General features: G+C 39.2%; 2 protein-coding genes across 2 annotated transcripts in view; one reads left to right on the top strand and one right to left on the bottom strand.

Moving 5' to 3' along the window:
• Window positions 1-8,145, bottom strand: part of FAM160B1 (family with sequence similarity 160, member B1) — a 104,799-nt gene extending 96,654 nt beyond the window's left edge. Inside the window, exon 1 of the mRNA XM_010007944.1 lies at window positions 8,101-8,145. Within this exon, the coding sequence (XP_010006246.1) occupies window positions 8,101-8,145 (45 nt within the window). The remainder of the gene's footprint in view (window positions 1-8,100) is intronic.
• A 413-nt stretch (window positions 8,146-8,558) lies between these two features.
• Window positions 8,559-19,370, top strand: part of ABLIM1 (actin binding LIM protein 1) — a 128,339-nt gene continuing 117,527 nt past the window's right edge. Inside the window, exon 1 of the mRNA XM_010007943.1 lies at window positions 8,559-8,802. Within this exon, the coding sequence (XP_010006245.1) occupies window positions 8,559-8,802 (244 nt within the window). The remainder of the gene's footprint in view (window positions 8,803-19,370) is intronic.

Genomic DNA, 19,370 nt, shown 5'->3' with positions numbered 1-19,370 from the left:
CAGGACTGCCAGCTTCTGCCAGGGTAATTTTTGCTATTTATTCCCTAGAGTGGCTTTGGTGTCTCTTTAACTTCAAGCACGGTGCTCTACCCCACAGAAATAATGGGATTATTTATAAGCTTTGTGATAACCAAGCACTTGAGCTGTTTGGTTGAACCAATTGTTCAATCCTACAGTCTTGTGGGGAGCAGCAGTTTTTATGTTTATATTTCATATAGCTCTCACTATTATCTGACCTACAAAATTGCATCAGCAATCAGCACTTAGAGTTGTTGTTTTTTTTTCCCACATGTAAGTAAAAAGGATTGGGTTTGCTGTAAGAATATGTGGTGCAGTGTTTTTGGCATTATAGATCAATAGATTAGTCTTGTGCTGCCAGGAAATAAAATGCTGAACCACCTCATCTTGTAATAATACAATAGATGGATCCATTAATGTATGCACTGTTATTTTGAGTCTGAAAATAGTTGAGAACAGAGACTTTTTTTTTCATGACTAGTCTGAAATGAACATTGGAATTGATAAAGTAAGGTAAATAGCCTCTGGTTGAATCATGCCTTTTGTCATAACCTGATAGCTGTCTTCTAGTCACAGCAACCAGAGTAATGGTGATTTTGGTTGTTTGGGGCAGAATAGCTAAAAATGGAAATTTCAGATCAGAGGAGATGTACAGAATTAGTTATGTTAGCCTTCTCTGTTAACATGATTCTCCATGGGAAATGAGTACTCCTAGTGTTAAATAAGGCCTGCAATCTATTGGAAAATAATTTTTAAATATGGTAATGAAGTCAAAGGTAATTAAGATCAAGGAGAAGCACTCAGCTGTGCTTTACATGACCTCTTTTTTGATGCTGACCAGTTACTCCCTAGTGTTATTATCTGTGGTACTTCTGTTCCTGTTATCACAGAATCTGAAAACTTCAGTCTTTAATGTACCCATTTGTACAAATCCCTTGAGAGGGGTGAAAGTGATACAGGGAAACACAATGAAAGAGATTAAGGGAATAGCCCAGTGATGCACAGCAAGTCTGTGGGAGAGCGGAGGCTGTATATTTCTCAGATCCCAAGTAAGTATTGCAGCCCTTCAGTCTTACTTTCCTAGTATTAATCTTACTATTAATGATTTGAGTAATTGATTATGGAAGCAGATACTTTGGTAGTTGTTGTGATGGCTTTAAATGCAAAAAAATTATTTTAGAGAGTAGTTTTGCTACAGATTTAAAGAGTGGAATGGGATATCCATAGGCTGCTCTTCTTTGTGGCAGTAATTCCTATGGATGTTGGTGACAATCGTGTGGTGTACCTGGGGCCTTGGGTCAGTAAGAGGAGAATGGCATTGCAGGTGCAGTGCCACAGAAATTGCACTTCATTTCTGGGTAGTGGCAGTAGCCAACCATGAACAGGGTGGGAAAGGGAATGGAGGCCTGGGTGAAAAAATGCCTTTAGGTATAGGTATTAGAAAGCAAGGACTCCTCAAGATTCAATATCTCTAATTGTTTCCTGCTTTGTTAAGAATGGCTATTGCCAGCACTGATTGTGGAATTCATTTTCTGTGAAGACCAAATGATGGAAAAGGAGTGATGAAGCCACTAATTTGGTTCCTTTGACAGGTTGAGGTCCAGTTCTGAATACATGAATGTTTAATTCTCTGCCTCTGAAGTCACTGCTCATTTTGCGGGGTTTAGTTGTCTGCCTCTGCTTTAGCTTTGCACCTGGTAGAATAAATAATTTTAAAAATAAAACTGGATAACCTTCAGAGATATGAGATTCCTGCAGAGGGTAGGAAAAATAATTTGAGAAAATCTTTTGGTAGAATTGTAAAATGTTTCAATTGATGAATTTGGGAATTAAAAGGAAAGCGAAAGTTGTTACAGTTCAAGTTTCAGAGGACAGTAATGTAGAAAAAGTTAGTGTTTTGGTTTATGTCAGTGAATTTGAAGTTCTACAGATAATTTTGTTTCTTGCTTTTAGATAAGCTTAATAGATGCTTTTAAGAAATGTGTTTATTTGCAGTACTATTAGTGGAAATGGATTATCCAATATAGAAGTGATGTAGTTATGAAACTGATTTAAACCATTCTTTGGTTTTCAGTGGATGTGTATCTGATCTCTGACAGTGGCCAATACCTGATGCTTGAAAGAAATTTTTTAAGGCTCTAGAGGTAATAGACAGTACTTTGTTAACTTACATTATTGGCTTTTTTCCCCCCTATCACAATGAAAATACTTCATTTGGTGTTTATTTTCCTGTGTACTATTTCAGCCAAGTTAATAATTGCATGTGGTGGTTAGTGGCTGATGTTGCTCTCTCTTTTGTCCAAGAAAAAGATGATTAGATGTAATCTCAAGCATATTGTTTAGATATTTTTGTTTGTTTAATCCTTCTGTGCAATGCTTCACTGAATGATAAACTTAGTGGCTGCTGGGGTTTAGGGAAGTGAGTCAGATTCAATTTCTGAATGTACAGCAAAGGGAACAGCATTCCCGAGAGCTTGTTATGCTGCCTGTACAGCTTCACAATGCAATGCAAAGCTGGTCCTTTGTTACCAAAGGCTCATGTGTAATGAAAGTTATCACACATAGTTGGTAACAGGAAGCTGTGCACAATGCTTTAATTCAGCTGAAAGATTTTGCAAATGTCATCAGTTGGGGAAGGAAATTGTCACTGTGTGGTCTAAGTTAAGTCTGAGATAGAAATTTAGTTGGGATTTTTCTTGGCTGCAAATTGTAACAGAAGAATAGACATTGCAATAAATTGATGCAGTGTAAGATGATATAAATGTAGCTTCATGCTATTCAGACTTGAACTTGCTACTGCTCTTTCATACAGATTTTCACAGACTTCATGAACTTGACAGACTTTGTAACAGTTTTGCATGTGTGTGCTTCAAAAACAGATGTTTTGGATGGAGTTTTGCTAATGGTTAGTTAAATGTCAGTGATAACAGCAATGAAGAAAAACCATGACTTGGCAGCTTGACAACAAGCCTTTTGAGGAGACTTGTGCTTAATCGGGTTGCTCAGCTGAGATGTATCACACGTCATTTTACTTTTAATATCACTTCAACCTGAGTTAACCCTTTTCAGTAAGCCTTTTTTTTTTCCCTCTTCTTTTTTTTTTTTTTTTTTGTCCCCGGGTGGTATAGAGATATCCTGTGACTCTGTGGTCTTTTATGCTCCTCCTGCCACAGGTAATAGTATAGCTTACCTTATGGAACCTTCTATGGATTGAAAACAGTAAACTAACTTGATAGGGACCTGTGGTCTGTAAAATTACTATGTGTATGGCTCCTTCACAGCCTTTAGCACAACAAAAGATGCCAAAGCCTCAGACTCCTTTTAAAATATATCTTATACTTTTATAGATAATAAATTGTTGAAATAATATTAAATATTAATTATAAGGCTTTTCAATCTATTGTGAGTAGAATTTATATCTAGGTGTACTAGCACAGATCTCTTTTTAAAGAGTCTACTTAGTTGTAACAGTGCTTCATATGGACATCTGTAGTCATTATATGATCTTCACTCAGTTTTTTTCCTTGTTTTGGTATGATCTTAGTGAGGAAGCAGCAAGCATGAAGTGGATGGAGGAAAAACACTTGTGGTGTACAAGGAGTGTATTTATGCATATTTGTGCTCTTCATTGATAATGGTCAACTGAGTCAAGGGAGTATAGGCAAAGCCTTTCTGCAGGTATTTAGCTAAGTAGGTGTGACTGATTGTGTGATTTGTAATAGATTTTCTTATGTGCTTTCTACCCTAGTTAGTCAGTGTGCTTGCTATGCCTTTGCCTCTGAAAAGCAGAACAGATACAGGTGTGTGTGGCCCCTGCAGGTGGCCTGGAGTGGAATTGCTGAGTCAGTTCTCCTGTATTTTCTTCTCAGCCAGGTTAGCAATGAGATTAGCTGGGCTTCATGCCCCAGGAGGTGAACTGAGAAAATGCCCTCTTCCTGTTGCTTCTGGCTTTGGTGCTGTAGTTATTCTGAAATACATTGTGCTAGGAAAGTACCAGAAAATATGATGATGTTAGTACCTGGGCTCTATTGTGGTTTTAATCCCTAGAAAATGTATAGCACTGACAATGGTGCATAATAATAATATTTGATGAACTAGTGGTGCTCTTACAGCAGTGAGCATGTGTGCTTGCTGAAGTATTTTGTAACACATTTCAGTAGTGGTGGTAATTCTGTTTCTATGTTTGAGCTGGGTGAGTATTTCAAATGTCTCTCTGATCTGAACATTATTCCAACAGTATTTCTCCTTATGCAGCAAGAGAATGGATTTTGTTGAAATCTGGAAATGTTTTAAGTAGCCTATTGGAATATAAGAAAGTGAGATACTTTTTAAGGACTAAAATATGATTACTTCAAAAGCCACAAAGTAGCTTAGCACTACGGGTTTTTAAAGCTCAGCAAATTTTATGTAGTACCTGAATTATTAATGGACATGCATTGGAAGAGGAAGCTCTGTCTTATCAGTCTCAAGCAAGCTGTAGTTGGTTGACTTTGGAGAGAAAGGCAGCTTCTTCTGAAGCAATGAGTGAACAGTGCCTTGGTGATGAACCATGCAGTGAGAAGGGCTTGTGTCAGTATGCCCAGAAGATGGCTGCCTGTTTTGGACATTTAGGTAATGCTATTAAAGATGTTAATGTGGATTATTTTTATTTTTTTTAATTCTCATTTATGTGGATAGTGTTTCCTCAAGCTTGCAGTAAGTAGCTGAGTGTTTTGTATACCAACCTGCAGTCTTGCGGAAGGTAATTGTGTCTCTGGAAAGTGAAAAAGCTGCACTTAAGGAGTAATTTTACCACAAGTAGAAAGCTTCTGCTTCTTTATTCTTTGTGTGTGAACATGAGTGTTAGAATAGCTTTTAGCTTTCTCTAGCTATTTTATTACTTGGATAACTGTATTTCTTGTTATAAATAGGTATAGTGCTTGCTCGTTTGTCATTTATGAAGGGCGTTTGTTTTTTTTTTATTTCCTTCTTGTTCTCACATGGGAGAAAATAATTGTGTTGCCTTGGATAGATGCATGAAATGTTATTTGGGGCTACCTACCTGTGCAATAAATATGTTACCCTCTGCAGTGCTATGAGGAAAAAGGAAAAATTGATTTTGTTTTACCTTGTGTTCTGCGTTTTTAGTTTGATTCTTCTTTGCTAAACTAGTATGACTGACTGATATTTCTTTTTTTGGTTAGGGTTTTCATTGCTTTCAATACAAGAATAAAATCACACTGATATTCATTTGCAAGAAATTAAATTCTGATGGCAGATGCAATTAAGGACAACATTAGTGCACTACACATTTCTGGCTTTTATTTAGTTGAAAGGCCAGTTTAATCCTCTGTGTTGCTCAGGAGGATGAAGGGATATTTTTTCTATTATGATTTTAGCCCTTGGTGTCTATATTTTGCTATTATTCACTGTGTGGTATTCCATTGAGCAGTTTGGGGATTGCAGTCAAATTTTATTTTGTTACTTCTGTTCTAGCAGTATTAGTACAGAAGCCTCCATTTCTGGTTGTATATGAAACATATATGTGTTTTTATCATCTGGGCAGCCAGTTGGTGTAGTGAATTCAAAGGGGATTGAATAGGAAATGGTCTTGAGACAGATGAAAAAACTTATAAATAAAATATTTATAAAGTTGGTAATGAGATAAAGTATTTAAAGTAGCTAATCTGACTAATTCAATTTCCATACCCAGTCCCTTGTGAAAACCACCATTCTGGAAAGTGCCCACACCTCCAGCTGTGCTTTGTGAAGGCTCAAGCCCCAGCACTGAATATTTGGATTAGGCACAGCTTTGAATTGGCTGTGATTTAAAAATAGTTTGCTACTTAGCAGATAGTGAGGAAATTTCCTCAAGGCTACTGGGTTGGGTGCCCTGGATACCGGAGAATATGTTTCAAGAAATATAAGGGCAGAGTTGTGCCCTTGGTTTTCTGCCTTTTTCTTTTCTCCTCAGCAAGAATATTAGAAATCAATGCTTTCCACTTAATCAAGTGCTTGACTTAAGTGGTAGGAGATAGCCAGAGTCAAAAAGACAGTGGCAAAGGCTGACTCCCAGTTCTTGTTAATTGTGTGGTACAAAGCTGTCGCAGGCCTTGTCCTTTACCTTGGACAGAAGGATCTGATCCTTGAAGCCAACTGCTCTGAACAGCCCTCATCTGACTTGGAAAGCCACTGTGATGTTTCCTGGTCTTGTTTTGCTTACTTCTACTTCTTGTCCTCTTATATTACCCATTAACAGTATGAAGGCTCTTAAAGACACACACTGTGCTTGAAAAAACACTAAGAAAAAACCAATTTTTTTCTTTGTGATATAAGCAGCAGCTAGTGTATGGTCTTTGAAATGGTAGTTGTCAGACAAGCACAGCAATAGCGAGGGCATCATTAGAGTAGCCTTTCTCAGAGGAAAGAGGACCTTATTTTTAATCAAGCAAGATGCTTCTATAGTGACATGTTAGGGCCGTAAAACACTAGCCAAGCTGTTGCAAGTGTTGCAGGAGTTTAAAACTGTACAGCTCACCTTTCTGCTTTCTGAGGATTAACTTCAGCAGCAGAGTTAATGTCAGGACAATGTGTGCTTTTGCCTCACCTACCTCAAGGGCAAAGTCCACCTTGACGTGTCAGTGAGGCTGGATAGTTGGCACTGCTGTTGTCAGATGTCAACATCCTTTTCTGATTATCCAGCAATAAATGATTCTCTTATCCTAAACTGAGAGATACTTGTGTTAGAGTGCATCCAGCTGTCTTCTATGAGTCACCCCTCTGCTTTAATCACAGCATGGTGATACACCTTCAGTTGAAGTGGTAGAAGCTTCTGGAATTTCAAAAGATCTTTCTTTTCCACTGAGTGGCTGTGGTGTGCAGGTCAGTAGGTTGTGAAATCTGGGAAAGATTGAAAAATTGCTGCAAAGTTTCATTTCCTAGAGGGAATACTTAAACCATGGTGTTTGCTGAGACCTCTGACCTGAGAGAATCCTCTGATCTGACAGAAGATACTGTAAGGCAAAACTTGAATTGCTGTATTTGTTGAGCCAGCCCTTCCTCAAATACATATGAGCATCATCCTATTAAAATTAGTACGGTGGGTGCTTTGGCTTTGTCCCACTGTGTCTGTGATTTATTATAAATCCCAGGAGAATGGCTGTTTAACAGGAATTGTGATTTCTGGCTTTTTTTCAAGATAAGGTAGAAGTACTTGAGAAACGAAAAACAATTGACCTCATAGGAGGTGTGTAATAATAGATTATCAAAATCTGGATATATGAGATTGTATTTTCTCTTAAAAATAGTAAATAAGGCAGTCTTCTCTTTAAAACCTGTCCCCATCTGTAAACAGTTCTTGAACTCTAGGTTTTGAGGGAAAAATTGAATTAGTTTCTCACTGTGTTCAGTAAGCCTATTGGTGATTTTATTTTCACAATTTAGCAAAAGCCTTATTAGAAGTAGTGCAATTATTGCAGCATGTCCATTTGCAGCCATAGACATCTCTGAATGTTAAGAGGAATTGAAAGACTGGGCCAAACACTATGCAGTTGTCTCTGGGAGTTAGCTGAGTTATCTGGTTATCTCTGAGCAGGTCCTGGTCTGGGATCTACCTGTAACTTTCTCTTGCAGATTATGAATGTTGTTTTAGACAGAGGTTTTTTGTTATGGGTTATTTTGGGGATTTGGTGTGGTGTTTTTTATATTTCTTTTTGGAATTTCCTGTGACTTTATAGAGCCCCACTGATGATCAACTCTGCTTTTACCCAGGGAGAAATATTCATCAGATGATTAGATTAGCAAATCTCTGGAATTGGATTAATGTAAATACTTCTTGTAAGGGAAGCAGGAAGGGTTGGCACAGTATCTGCAATGCTTCTCCTGTCAGCCACACAGGAAAGTGGAGAGGAAGAGCACAAGCAAAGCAATCCCTAATAGTTAAGGGAAAACTTAAATGCTTTTGTTTGGAATAAGCAGTGAAAGCTGCAGAAAGGATTTCTCCAAAGAAATCTCCTTATGAAGCTAGCCCACCTTATGATGCTAGCCAGCCTTTGTATATTCCTTAAAAAAAGAAGGACCAACGTGCTCCACCTTTACTCTAACCTTTTTACAGCAGCACACGTACAGACCTGCATGGAACATGGGCATGGCAGATTAAATGCACAGATGTGCTTTTGTAGCTTATGATGATGATTCTTCTGTAATAAGATTTTTGATACAACAAGGTTTTTTGATTTTAAACTAATCCTCTTGTATACCTCAGTTATGTTCTTTCTCTTGTCCTGAATATTAATCTGATTTTCAGATACTCTTTATGGTTTTGCTTCCAATTTTTTAATTCCCAGGGATTAGTTGCAACTGATTACAATAGTTTTAGATGGCAGCAACCTGATCAAGCATACTGTCATAATCTCTTGAAGATAATCACTAAAAATATATCTTCCTTAATCTCCTTTGCTGGATAAGAGGAAAAGAGAAGGATTGGTAAGGGCAGTGTGCCGTGAGTAGCAGACTGACTACATGCACTACAGGTTCCGTTCCTTAGCTGCTTCTGAATAAAAATGCCATCTTTCCCCATCTTAAACAGCTTTGGGAAGCTGTGTGGATCAAGTAAAACAGAAGAATTGGTGCTGGAAAAGGTGAAATTTCGAAATTCGATCAAACGGATGTCAATTATTGAGGATGGGGACATAGCAGAGGTCTTATATCTCATTCCTAAGCAGACCTTGCTGAAGCAACTGCCTTACTTGAATCCAGATGACTACTACTTATGTGAGCAGTTATTCGACACTCCTGAGGATCTGGGTAAGTGAGGACTGGCCTCGAATCTTGATTTTTGGTTGGTAGATAGGCAAAATTGCTCTATCATTAGCTTAATTTTTGTATAGCCAGATATTTTATCACAGCAACTGTGCTCAGGTGACAGAGGAGGGAAAGAAGAATAAAAAGACAAATTAGAATCTGAATACTCAAAATCCATTTGATGGATATAGGTTTAGCTCTTTCTGTGTCCATCCTGGAACAAAGGGGGCCTTCATCTGCAGATGTAGTCAAGCTAGAAACACCCTTTGAAAGCACAAAATCCTGTAGTATTGTCTTCCAGAGCATACCTATGGGTTTTCTGAAACTATATTCCCTTTTGTTTGCTTTAAACCTATTGTCAGGTAGTTTCATTTGAAGCTGCCTCACTTTTGAATTGGAAGAGGTGATTAAAATCTTTTGGTGGTCACCTTCTTCTTGTCTCTTGTAAGTTTATTAGAATTCTGTTGCACCTTTTATCCAGGTGCCTTGTTTTCCAGGATAAGAAGTCATAATTTACTTAGATGATCTTTGTGAGGGAGTCAGTCCATGCCTTTTATATTTCTTTTAACCTATATTTTTCTAATTCTACTATAACTCTTGAAAAATTGCAGAATAGAGCTGAATCAAATATGTAGCATAATGTGAGCATATATGAAGCTCTTCATAATTATGCATATAGTCTGGTTTGTGCTTTCAATTAATGTTGAATGCTGATTCATTCTTTCATAGAGCTATTGGTGGTGGGAGGACCTATACCTGGAATTTATCCGCTTAATGAATTTGTTGCAATGCATTACAAATTTTAAAAAGGAGCATTTTCTGGGATCTCCAATCTGTTAAATTTGCTATGAATGGTAATCTGAAGCTTTCAGATAAATTTCAAAGATGCTCACCTCTAGGACTTGCTTTATGGACCTCAGTTTTGATAACCCAAATTTGCTGGAATGTTTGCCTGAATTTAGCAGATTGCTACTTGTTGCTCTGCTCAGCTCCTCAACATGTTAGTACTGAATGGTTGTATGTGGTGGACAAGTATTTTTCACAGATCTGCTTTCAAGTTTGTGATTTCATTAGTGCAAGATAACACTTCTGTGCAATTAGCTTTTTGCTAGTCAGCTCTGTACCAAATAAACTTCATGCTGTATGAGTAATACTGACCAAAACCCATGTTCTTTTTCATATAGTTGCTGCTTCTGATTAATCAGTTATTTTAAAACTAAAATTTTAATTAAGGTGTTGCTAAAACATGAGGCAAATATATAATATAGCTGTTAACCAGAAAAAACAGCTATCATTCTGCCTTGCCAGCCCCTCCACATTGGTATTCTGGAGAAAACTTCTACAGACAATTTAGGCATGTTTATAAATCACAGTTCAGGACTGAAAATTAATTGACTGAAAGGTCACCAGCCACATGATCGATTCATGTAGGACTCGAAGGAAATTCATTCCTATTGTAGCAGACTGGGAGCCACCTTTTTGCACAGGTGCATTTTTCTCCTACTTTGTATGGGGCTTAAATTATAAATCTGCAAATTTTGCTGGTTTTCACTGATTTGTAAGCAAACACAGACAGTGGGACAGGTTCTGCTTAGTGTTCTGCTGCAATGTGTAATGCAAATAAACACTAGGACTCTTTTTCCTTTCATCCTACAATTTGGATGCTACTATTCAATAGGATGGGTACTGTGGTACTGCCTTCCACTGCCATGCAGAACGCTAGCTGAAAGGTTGCAAGGTGTTTAGTGTCTCAGCTTGACTTAAATTACACCAATTGGATCAAAATCTCACCTACTTAGAACAAAAACAGAGGAATGATCATTGAAAAGGGCCTCATTGTAAAAGCTGTATGAGACTTCAAGATGCAAAAGGTATGAGTCTGTATCTTAGGCTGTGTGACTGCTTCAGGATTATGGTATCTCAAGTACTACAAGATGTTGCAGCTTTTATATACCCTGCTGAAATACAGTTTGCTTTCTGTATTTGGCTTTACAGACAGATGAGAAATTACACTGTCCCAGACATTTGGATATCTGCTAAATATTTTCCTTGCTGCTCATAAGTGAAGACATAACCATCAGGAAAGGCTCATATTTTAGATATTTGGAAGGTCAGGAATTATCAACAAGTGCAAAACTATTTAGTACTCAGGAAGTGAGTCTTTTGGGTCTCACCATGTCTTGCTTTTATCTAGCATTCATAGAATGAAAATCAAAGAATCATAGAACGGTTTGGGCTGGAAGACACCTTGAAGATGATCTAGTTCCAAACCCCTCCCATGGGCAGGGACACCTCCCACCAGACCAGGTTGCTCTGGGCCCCATCCAACCTGGCCTTGAACACTTCCAGAGAGGGGACATCCACAACTTCTCTGGGCAACCCATTCCAGTGTCTCACTGCACTCACAGTAAAGAATTTCTTCCTAATGTCTAATCTAAATTTACCCTCTTTCAGTTTCAAACAATTAGCCTTCCTCCTGTCACTACTACATGCTACTGAATGGCATGAATCACTGAAAGAATCCGCATTCTGCATTGTTTCTAGGGGAGATGGTAAGACACTGCTTCCCATAAGAGGGATTTCTGGCAGCCTCATTTTCTCCACAAAGGCTTTCTTGACCTGGAAGGTCAGTACATGGTTCAGCACATGGCTTCAATTCTGTGGAGGCCAAACTTTGATACAAAGAATTCTGTGGAAAAATGCCTGATATTAAGGATTAGCAAAAACTGCAAGTTGGTTTTGAAAGAGCTTGGACACCCATCCCAACTGATTGCTCTTTGAATGCCACAGGAGTGTACACCTGAAGGAAAGGATCACAGAATGTTAGGGATTGGGAGGGACTTCCAAAGATCTAGTCCAAGTCCCCTGCCAGAGCAGGACCAAAACTAGGGCAGATCACTCAGGAATCCAGACACGTCTTGAAAGTCTCCAGGTGGAATTCCCTGTGCTCGAGTTTCAATTCATTGCCCCTTGTCCTGTCACAGGGCACAAGTGAAAAGAGCTTGTCCCTGCCTTCTTCATGCCCATCCCTCATGTATTTATAGACATTAATTAGATTCCCCCTTCAGTCTTCTCCTCTCTAGACTGAAAAGCCCCAGGTCTCTTAGCTTTTCCTCATAAGGTAGGTGTTCCAGTCCCTTAATCATCCTCATAGCCCTTTGTTGTAGTCTTTCAAGTAGATCCTGTCCAGGATATATATACTGTATTATCTAACTGACCTCCTGTATGAGTTTGGTAACTGTTTATGTAACAGTCTTAATTTAAAGCAGTGCATGTGAGAATGGCTGCTTCTGTTGGGTGTAAAGGAAAACAGAAGGAACCTGAGAGGATGAGAAAAGCAGGGGAGGGAATCCAGAGAGCTTGAAAACAGTTCAGTGGTGAGCCAGGGAGCAGACTGGACTGGTACAGGAAAACTTAGGAAGCACTGAGACCCTGTTTACTTTTCACTGGATGAAAACTGGTCAAATGTCTGGGCCCAAAAAGTTGTGGTGAGGTTATTGTAGTTGTGGAGTTAAATCCAGTTGGCAGCCTGTCACAAGTGGTGCTCCCCAAGGCTTGAGTATCGAGGTCAGTTCTCTTCAGCATCTTGAGTGATCTAGATGAGGGGATTGAGTGCACCCTCTGCAAATTGGCAGATGACACCAAGTTGGGTGGGAGTGTTGATCTGCCTGAGGGTTAGAAGGCTCTACAGAGGGACCCAAACATTGATGGGCTGAGGCCAATTGTATGAAGTTCAATAAAGCCAAGTGCCAGATCCTGCACCTAGGGGCACAACAACCCTGTGCGATGCTACAGGCTTGAGGAGGAGTGTCTGGGAAAGCTCCCTAGTGGAAAAGAACCTGACCTGAAAGGAGGTGGAACTGGAAAGGGATGTACTTTTCCTGCTATTGAGTGATAGGACATGGGAATGGTTCAAAACTGCTCCAGAGGAGTTTTAAACTGGAAATTGGGAAGCATTTCTTTGCCAAGAGGGTGGTCAAACACTGTGGCAGGTTTCCTAGAGAGGTAGTTGATCACCCAAACATGCCAGTCTTTAAGAGGCATTTGGACAATGCCCTTAAAAAACATAATTTAGCAGCTCTGAATAGGTCAGGCAGTTGGACTAGAGGATTGTTCTAGGTCCCTTCCAGCTGAAGTAGTCTAATCTGTTCTAGCCTATGAGAAATCAGGATCTGATGAAAATAAGGTCTGATTTTTCCATGTGTATGTTTTTAGGGAGGAGGGGTCCAAGACATCTACATGATATGAGGAAAGATGCAGTTAGGGTGTTGTTGAGAGGAATGGACTTGAAAGGTTTGAAATTAAAGGTCCAATTATAAAATACTAGTTGGCACATAAATGTGTGAGTCTTTGCCTGCTCTTTCAGACGGAAATTCCCGCACTTGCATGAGTAGTGTTTTCTTGCTGTGTTATGGCAAGAAAGCTAGACTTCCAGCTAGGGAAATGAACAGGCACTGTTACCATTGCTTTTTCTGTTCTTTGTACCAAGGAGTGCCCGAGATCACTGTGACATCTGCAGTTTCTTTACCACCCGGCCAGAAAGGAGGAAGGCACAGATGGAATTCCTATTATAATCTTTGAATGGTGTTCCTAGTAGCTCCCCACAGAATGTGTACTTGGTGTGGCCTACAGCCACAAGATTTTGATGGTACTGAGTGAACTTGTCAGGTGCCCAAAGCTGAGCAATCTTGAATGTGGCAAGTGGTGATATTAAGAGAGAAAAATCCAGGTTCTGTTGGCATTGTAGCAGGTGAACAGGCTTCTCATTTAGTTCAGATAAGGTGGTTCATATTTTTGATAGCTTTTCAAATGGATTCCTTCAAGTGAGCAAACTCTCCTGACCTCAGTCCCTCTAATTTTAATGGTTTTATTTTATAATACTGACTTATATGATTGAATAGGGAGCACACTTTTAAAATCTGTGGTAATCCAGGTTGAGAAACATTGTGCCTTTCGTCTGCAGGACAATGTCTGAATGCAGAATAGTCCTGATAAGTCTGGTAGATAGTTTGAAATCATGCTGTTGAATTTCAATGACTAAAAGTATAAAGTGTTGGACTTGCACAAAAAAGAAATGGAAAATAACTAAGACTAGTCCAGAAAAGTATATGGAGGATAATAATACTTATCACAATGTAAATATAGATTGATTGTATAATACTGCTGCAAAAATGCCATTCTTTTTCTGAATGTAGTATAGTTGAAACTCCCTCTGTGTGTAAGGCTTTAATAACATTTACTTCCTTAATTATGGATAGTTTGTTGTTGTTGTTGTTTTGTTGTTTTCCATTCTTTTTCTGAATGTAGTATAGTTGAAACTCCCTCTGTGTGTAAGGCTTTAATAACATTTACTTCCTTAATTATGGATAGTTTGTTGTTGTTTTGTTGTTTTTTTTAAGAAGTAATAATCAATTAGGACCAGGTCACCAGTCCTTCATCCTCTGCCTGTTTTTAGAATCTCTACTCCAGTTTAATCACTGCCACATTTTTACTTAAGATATTTGAACCCTTGGCTTCCTGCTTCAGATTTCTATAAGCTGTGGGAGAAATTGTTGCTCTTGTTTGAGATCATTCCAAGCTAATTTTCTCAGTAGTATGTCAGTGGTTTAGCATTAACCTGCATTAATGTAGCATGGTTGAGAGCAGCTGAATTCACCTCTGTAGGGCTCACTGCTCCCTATCCGCCCAAATTCTTTGTTATCTATTATCCAATAAACAAAATTGCAGTTACTGCTGTTACTGGATAGTAGCAAGAAAGATGAGCTAAATCAGCTTTAATCAGAAAGAAAGTCTGAACATTTTGTGGTCATATACATAGGCAATAGCAGTAGTGAGAAGGCTGTTAAGGGGAATTGAATAAAAGGTCTCACTTGGTCTGTAATTGGGTCACACTGAGGGGTGCAGGCAGGTCTGACTGGACAGAATATATTGTGGCTACACATCCCCCACTGTTGTTTACAGGGAGCCCTGCTTTTGTTCTGTATCTGATTGAAACTTCCTCTACTGTGTCCATCGTTTGTGGTTGTATAACCTTGGTATTTCAATAAAACAACTGAAGGAGAAATGCAGTCCCCTTCCTGGGCAGGGCTGAAGTAAGACAGCAGGTGTAGATAGCCTTCCTCTGCTTCAAGTGCATGATGACCCTCTCTTCCCACAGCCTGGGGGTGTCCAGAGCCACCACAGCAGGCAGGAAGGTACAGGTAATGCTGAGGTAGAAGCTGGTTTCAAGCTGAAGAAGTTCTAGTCTTTCTGCTACTGTGTATAATATTGGTGACACTGGGATGGGGAAAAGAGAAGTAGAAATTGCTGTTCTGCTTTGAAAGCTATTCCTTGGGCTTGCTCTGCTTATGGAAGAGGTAAAATAGTGGGAAGAATTCAGAGCAGAGAGAAGAAGGGCATAGGAACTGGCTGTCCTCACTCACTCCAGCTTTGGCTTTGGGGCATGGAGGGAGCAGAAGAGGAGAGAGAAGCTTGGGGCATGGCCTTTTGCCTTGCTTCATCCCCTCCCGCTCATCCCTCATGTACTGTTTGAGGAGAGGATGAATGCTAATTGCTGTTGGCTCCTTCTCCCTTATGCCTGAGAGGTGGGGATATCACTAGGTAGACTTTTGTGTACAGGGACCTAAATAATGGCTTTTAGTTGGAGAGAATGACAGATGTTTGGTAGATCTCTAAGGAATTTTTTTTCAGTAAAAAGGCAAATAATTCATGGGAGGAGAAGGGAAGAAAGGAAGGCAGAAATCTTCTTCATGCAGGTGATGCAGATGAGATGCATCTGAGCAAGAAAGAAGACCATGTTAGAATGGGAGATTGTGGTTATCTTGCTTTTCAGTTTTCAATTATTTTTCTTCTAAAGGGTGGGTCTTTATGGTGGGATGCAGAAACACTGGTACCAAGGAATGCTGGTTTGTTACCACATGAATTAGATAGTGGAGCTGTCTGTGCAGTTTTCAATGTAAAAATATACTAACATTAAACTGTAAAATGCAAAAATATTAACTGATTTAGCTTATCACTATACATAAATACTTGGAAAATTCAGTCATGTTTGTTTATCTTTTAAGTTGGCAAACTCTCCTTTAAATATGTGACTTTCTACTGTGAAGCAGCTGCAATATGCCCTCTGGTTTGGTGTAAGCTAACTGTGAGCAAACCCTGTGGAGCAGCAGCAGCAAAAATAGTTTTTCTAGTTATCTTTTAAAAATTCCCTTTGGTGCACAAGTTGGAATCAGCTATGCCTGCTCAGTTTGGAATATCAATTTGTTGTAGGCCTGCTTAATATTTTTTGTGATGATGCTACTACTGTTCAAATATGAGTTTTTACATGCTGAAACAAGTGACCTCTCTAGATAGCAGATAAAATCAGAAGCACTAATAGTTCCAGAAGCTGGATTGAGGTGATAAATTGTTTGTTCTAAAAGCTTGTTTGAATATATTTCACTATGTAGCCAAGTCATATCTACCTGGAAAGCATACCTGTATCTATTTTAAAATGCTGGAAAACATTTTATCTTTTCAGTGAGTTCCTCTCTTGTTTGTTTGATAGGACACTGGACTGGGAAATGGCTGTTGGGAGTGAGGTAGGTTTGCAGGGCTGGTTTAGGTGTTTTTTTAAAGTCCTGTTTGTAGTTTATTATGAAATCAGAATAAAATTTGCCATTTGACACAGTGAAAACTGATTAGTCCAGTTTAAATGTAAAGGTGGTATATGTCCTGTGTTCACATGATGGGTTGCCTCATCTTCAGGGGTCATGGACCTGCATCATGCTTTGCTATGTGTTGTATTGCTAAGGCACACACTTAAAGGTGGTGAGGTGCTCTGTCATGTCTCTCAAGAATTCAAGACAAACAACTTGTTGCTTTGCTCTGCAAATTAACTGATGGGTGGGAAACTGCTTTGATCTGGTGTTTCATGGACCTCTCATGGAGGAGCTCTTTAGTGAATCTTTACTGTATTCCCACTGATTTCCCTGAGCCAAAGTGTCCCAAGACAGACTGTGGGGGTTATTCTGCAGAGTTAATCCAATTCTGAAATGGATTATCAATATCAAACCTCCTTAACCTTAGGCACGCACGCTAAAGAATGACACTTGCATATATCCTTTCCTGTTGGAGATTCCTGCCTTTGTGCAATTTATTTGCACTTTCCAGCAGTATTTGTTGTTACTGTCAGTGATGGGTACTGACTGTGCACTCATACCAGCCAAGGTACTGGTTCTGATCATGATTTGTGTAGCTGAATTCAATTTACAGCAGGTCATTAGTGATGATTTTATATGATACTGAGTTTTTTTAAAAAACACAAATTTGAGTTTAAACCACTGTTTCTACAGCATATTACTGTACTACATCTCAGTTTAGTGTCAAGAAAGTATGCATGGTGTAAAAGTTCACACAAGTGTTAAGAAAGCATGATCTGCTTTCTAAGGATTACCAATAACATAAGCAGTTTGGAAGCCAGTTCTTATATCAATAATATAAATGTGTGTTCAGAGGTAAATGTTTGTGCATACCTACAGTCAGAAGATTACCCACCAGTGAGCTTTGTATGTTTTGGGGGCCATTGCAAAGCAGTATAATGTAACCATGTTTTCTCATCTGGTTCTAGGGATAAGATGATCTAGAAGTTTCAGGTGCCTTTTATATAAGCATGTGTGTTTTAGGCTTCTTAAAGTTTAGAGCAAAGCCAAGTGTCCTTGTTACCTTATTTTGCCTTGCAGGGAATCTGACATTGCTCTTACTGTTTTATGTGCATTTTGCAGACTATTCTGTTACATGGAATAGCAGCCTACTAAGAAAATTTAGCTCATAAGAACCTCAGAAAATCAAATTTCATTTTAAGAAATCCAGACCTCTTAATAGATCAAAACCTGAGAAATGTTTTTGTTCCTGAGGAGTCTAATTTGAAAGAATACTAAATTATTCTATTAAAAAAGCACTGAGCCCCCAAATTGTGGCAGATCAGAATGAATACACATTTTGCTGAATTGGATGATGTACATTTTAATTTACTCTGAAAAAATGATGACATGTGATTGTAAGCATGAATATTGCAGGCTGATTGTATTCAAAATAGCAGGACACGAGCTACAGAGAAAAGCCCTGCAATGAAGGAAAGTTGAGGGTCAGACCCAGGCCATCAGGCACTGTGTTCTTGAGGATCAGTCTCATCAGTAAGGATATGATTATTTCAAGATGTAGGCTTGCAGGACTGTAATATGGCCTAAGAACAAACAATATTCCTCTCTGTTGGGTCTGTGTATTTTAACTGTTTAGAAGTTGTGATAAGGCAACATGGAGGTATCGAAGTCAGTCTCTGGGGCCTTTGTAGCTCCTTAAAATTCTGCTGGTTCCACACAGGGCAGTGTGGTGAGGAGACTGGGTTAAGGAGAGATGGGAAGCCTAAGACGGTTGCAGAAACTGCAGTATGAAGTCATTACAGAGCACAAGCTGTGTGAAGGGTAAGGGAAGGCTCTAGGGTGACTGCCATAAGGGAACTTACCCTGCAGCTTGCCTCAGGAGGGGAACTGGAGGGGCAACAGAGCAACAAGAGCAAGAATAGCCTTACTAAACACCTTATGCCTTTCTTCAGGGTGAACACGTATTCAGACCCAGTATAGGAGGCAGTTTTGTCAGGTATAGGCTGAATTCTGCTGATCAGTGTGTCTGGGTGAATCTGACAGCTCCACAGACATCAACAGCTTTGCCCAAGTCAGTTGCCTACCTTCTTTTATACTGGAGTCCTTCAGAAACACTGATGCTTGAGCTGTTTTCAAAAGATGGAAAATGTGTCAGTTGTCCAAGTGGCTGAGAGAGGGGGATCACAGGAACAGATTGCAGGAGCAGTGGATGCTCAATAGAGACAGAAGTCAGGAAATACTTAATTGTATAGCTTGTGAGAATGCTAAACTGGAAACTGTGTGCTTCCCCATCAGGGTACTGGGACCACTGCAGGGTCTCAGGTGTTTTGCAAGAAATCCCACGTTGATGCTACTGTTATGTTTCTGAGCAGGCTCAGTTAAGTCAGAAGAATCATTAAAGCAGGTCAGCTTTTCTTTAAGAGCATGAGAGAAGGGGATTTTCTTCTTGGAGAAGCAGCATTTTGCAGCATGCCATAATCAAGATTTTATAGAAGTTGTGGTTCTTAATTGACCTAGGTTGTACAGTGGTAGAGCTGTGGAAGCCTGTGAGAGACTTTCATGTCAAAACTGTTAGTGTCAGGCTTTTTGCCAGAAGCAAAAGACATTAAACAGAGGGTATTTTCCTGGATGTTATTAAACAAAACAACTTCGTCCCTTTCCCTTTCTGTTTTTCTAGGAGACTGTTGCCTTCATTTGTTGATGAACGAGAGATAATTGGTCAGTTTTGAAGAAATTGTATAAAAACTGTGCACTGATACTTAAAAGTAGTGATCTCATCTGTGAAGAATGAGAGCAAGATAAATTTGAAAGCCAGCTTTTAAAATGAGAATAACAAGTCTTAAATCATGGCTAAACTGCTTAGTATCTTATGTATACTTTTTCAACGTTATCAAGGTACAAGAAAAAGCAAAACAAACTGGTTTAACTCTT

Source organism: Chaetura pelagica, unplaced genomic scaffold (assembly GCF_000747805.2).
Source record: "Chaetura pelagica isolate M959 unplaced genomic scaffold, ChaPel_1.0 scaffold531, whole genome shotgun sequence".
NCBI lineage: Eukaryota > Metazoa > Chordata > Aves > Apodiformes > Apodidae > Chaetura > Chaetura pelagica.
Note: the sequence above shows the minus strand (reverse complement) of the source record. Positions and strands in the feature narration are given on the sequence as shown.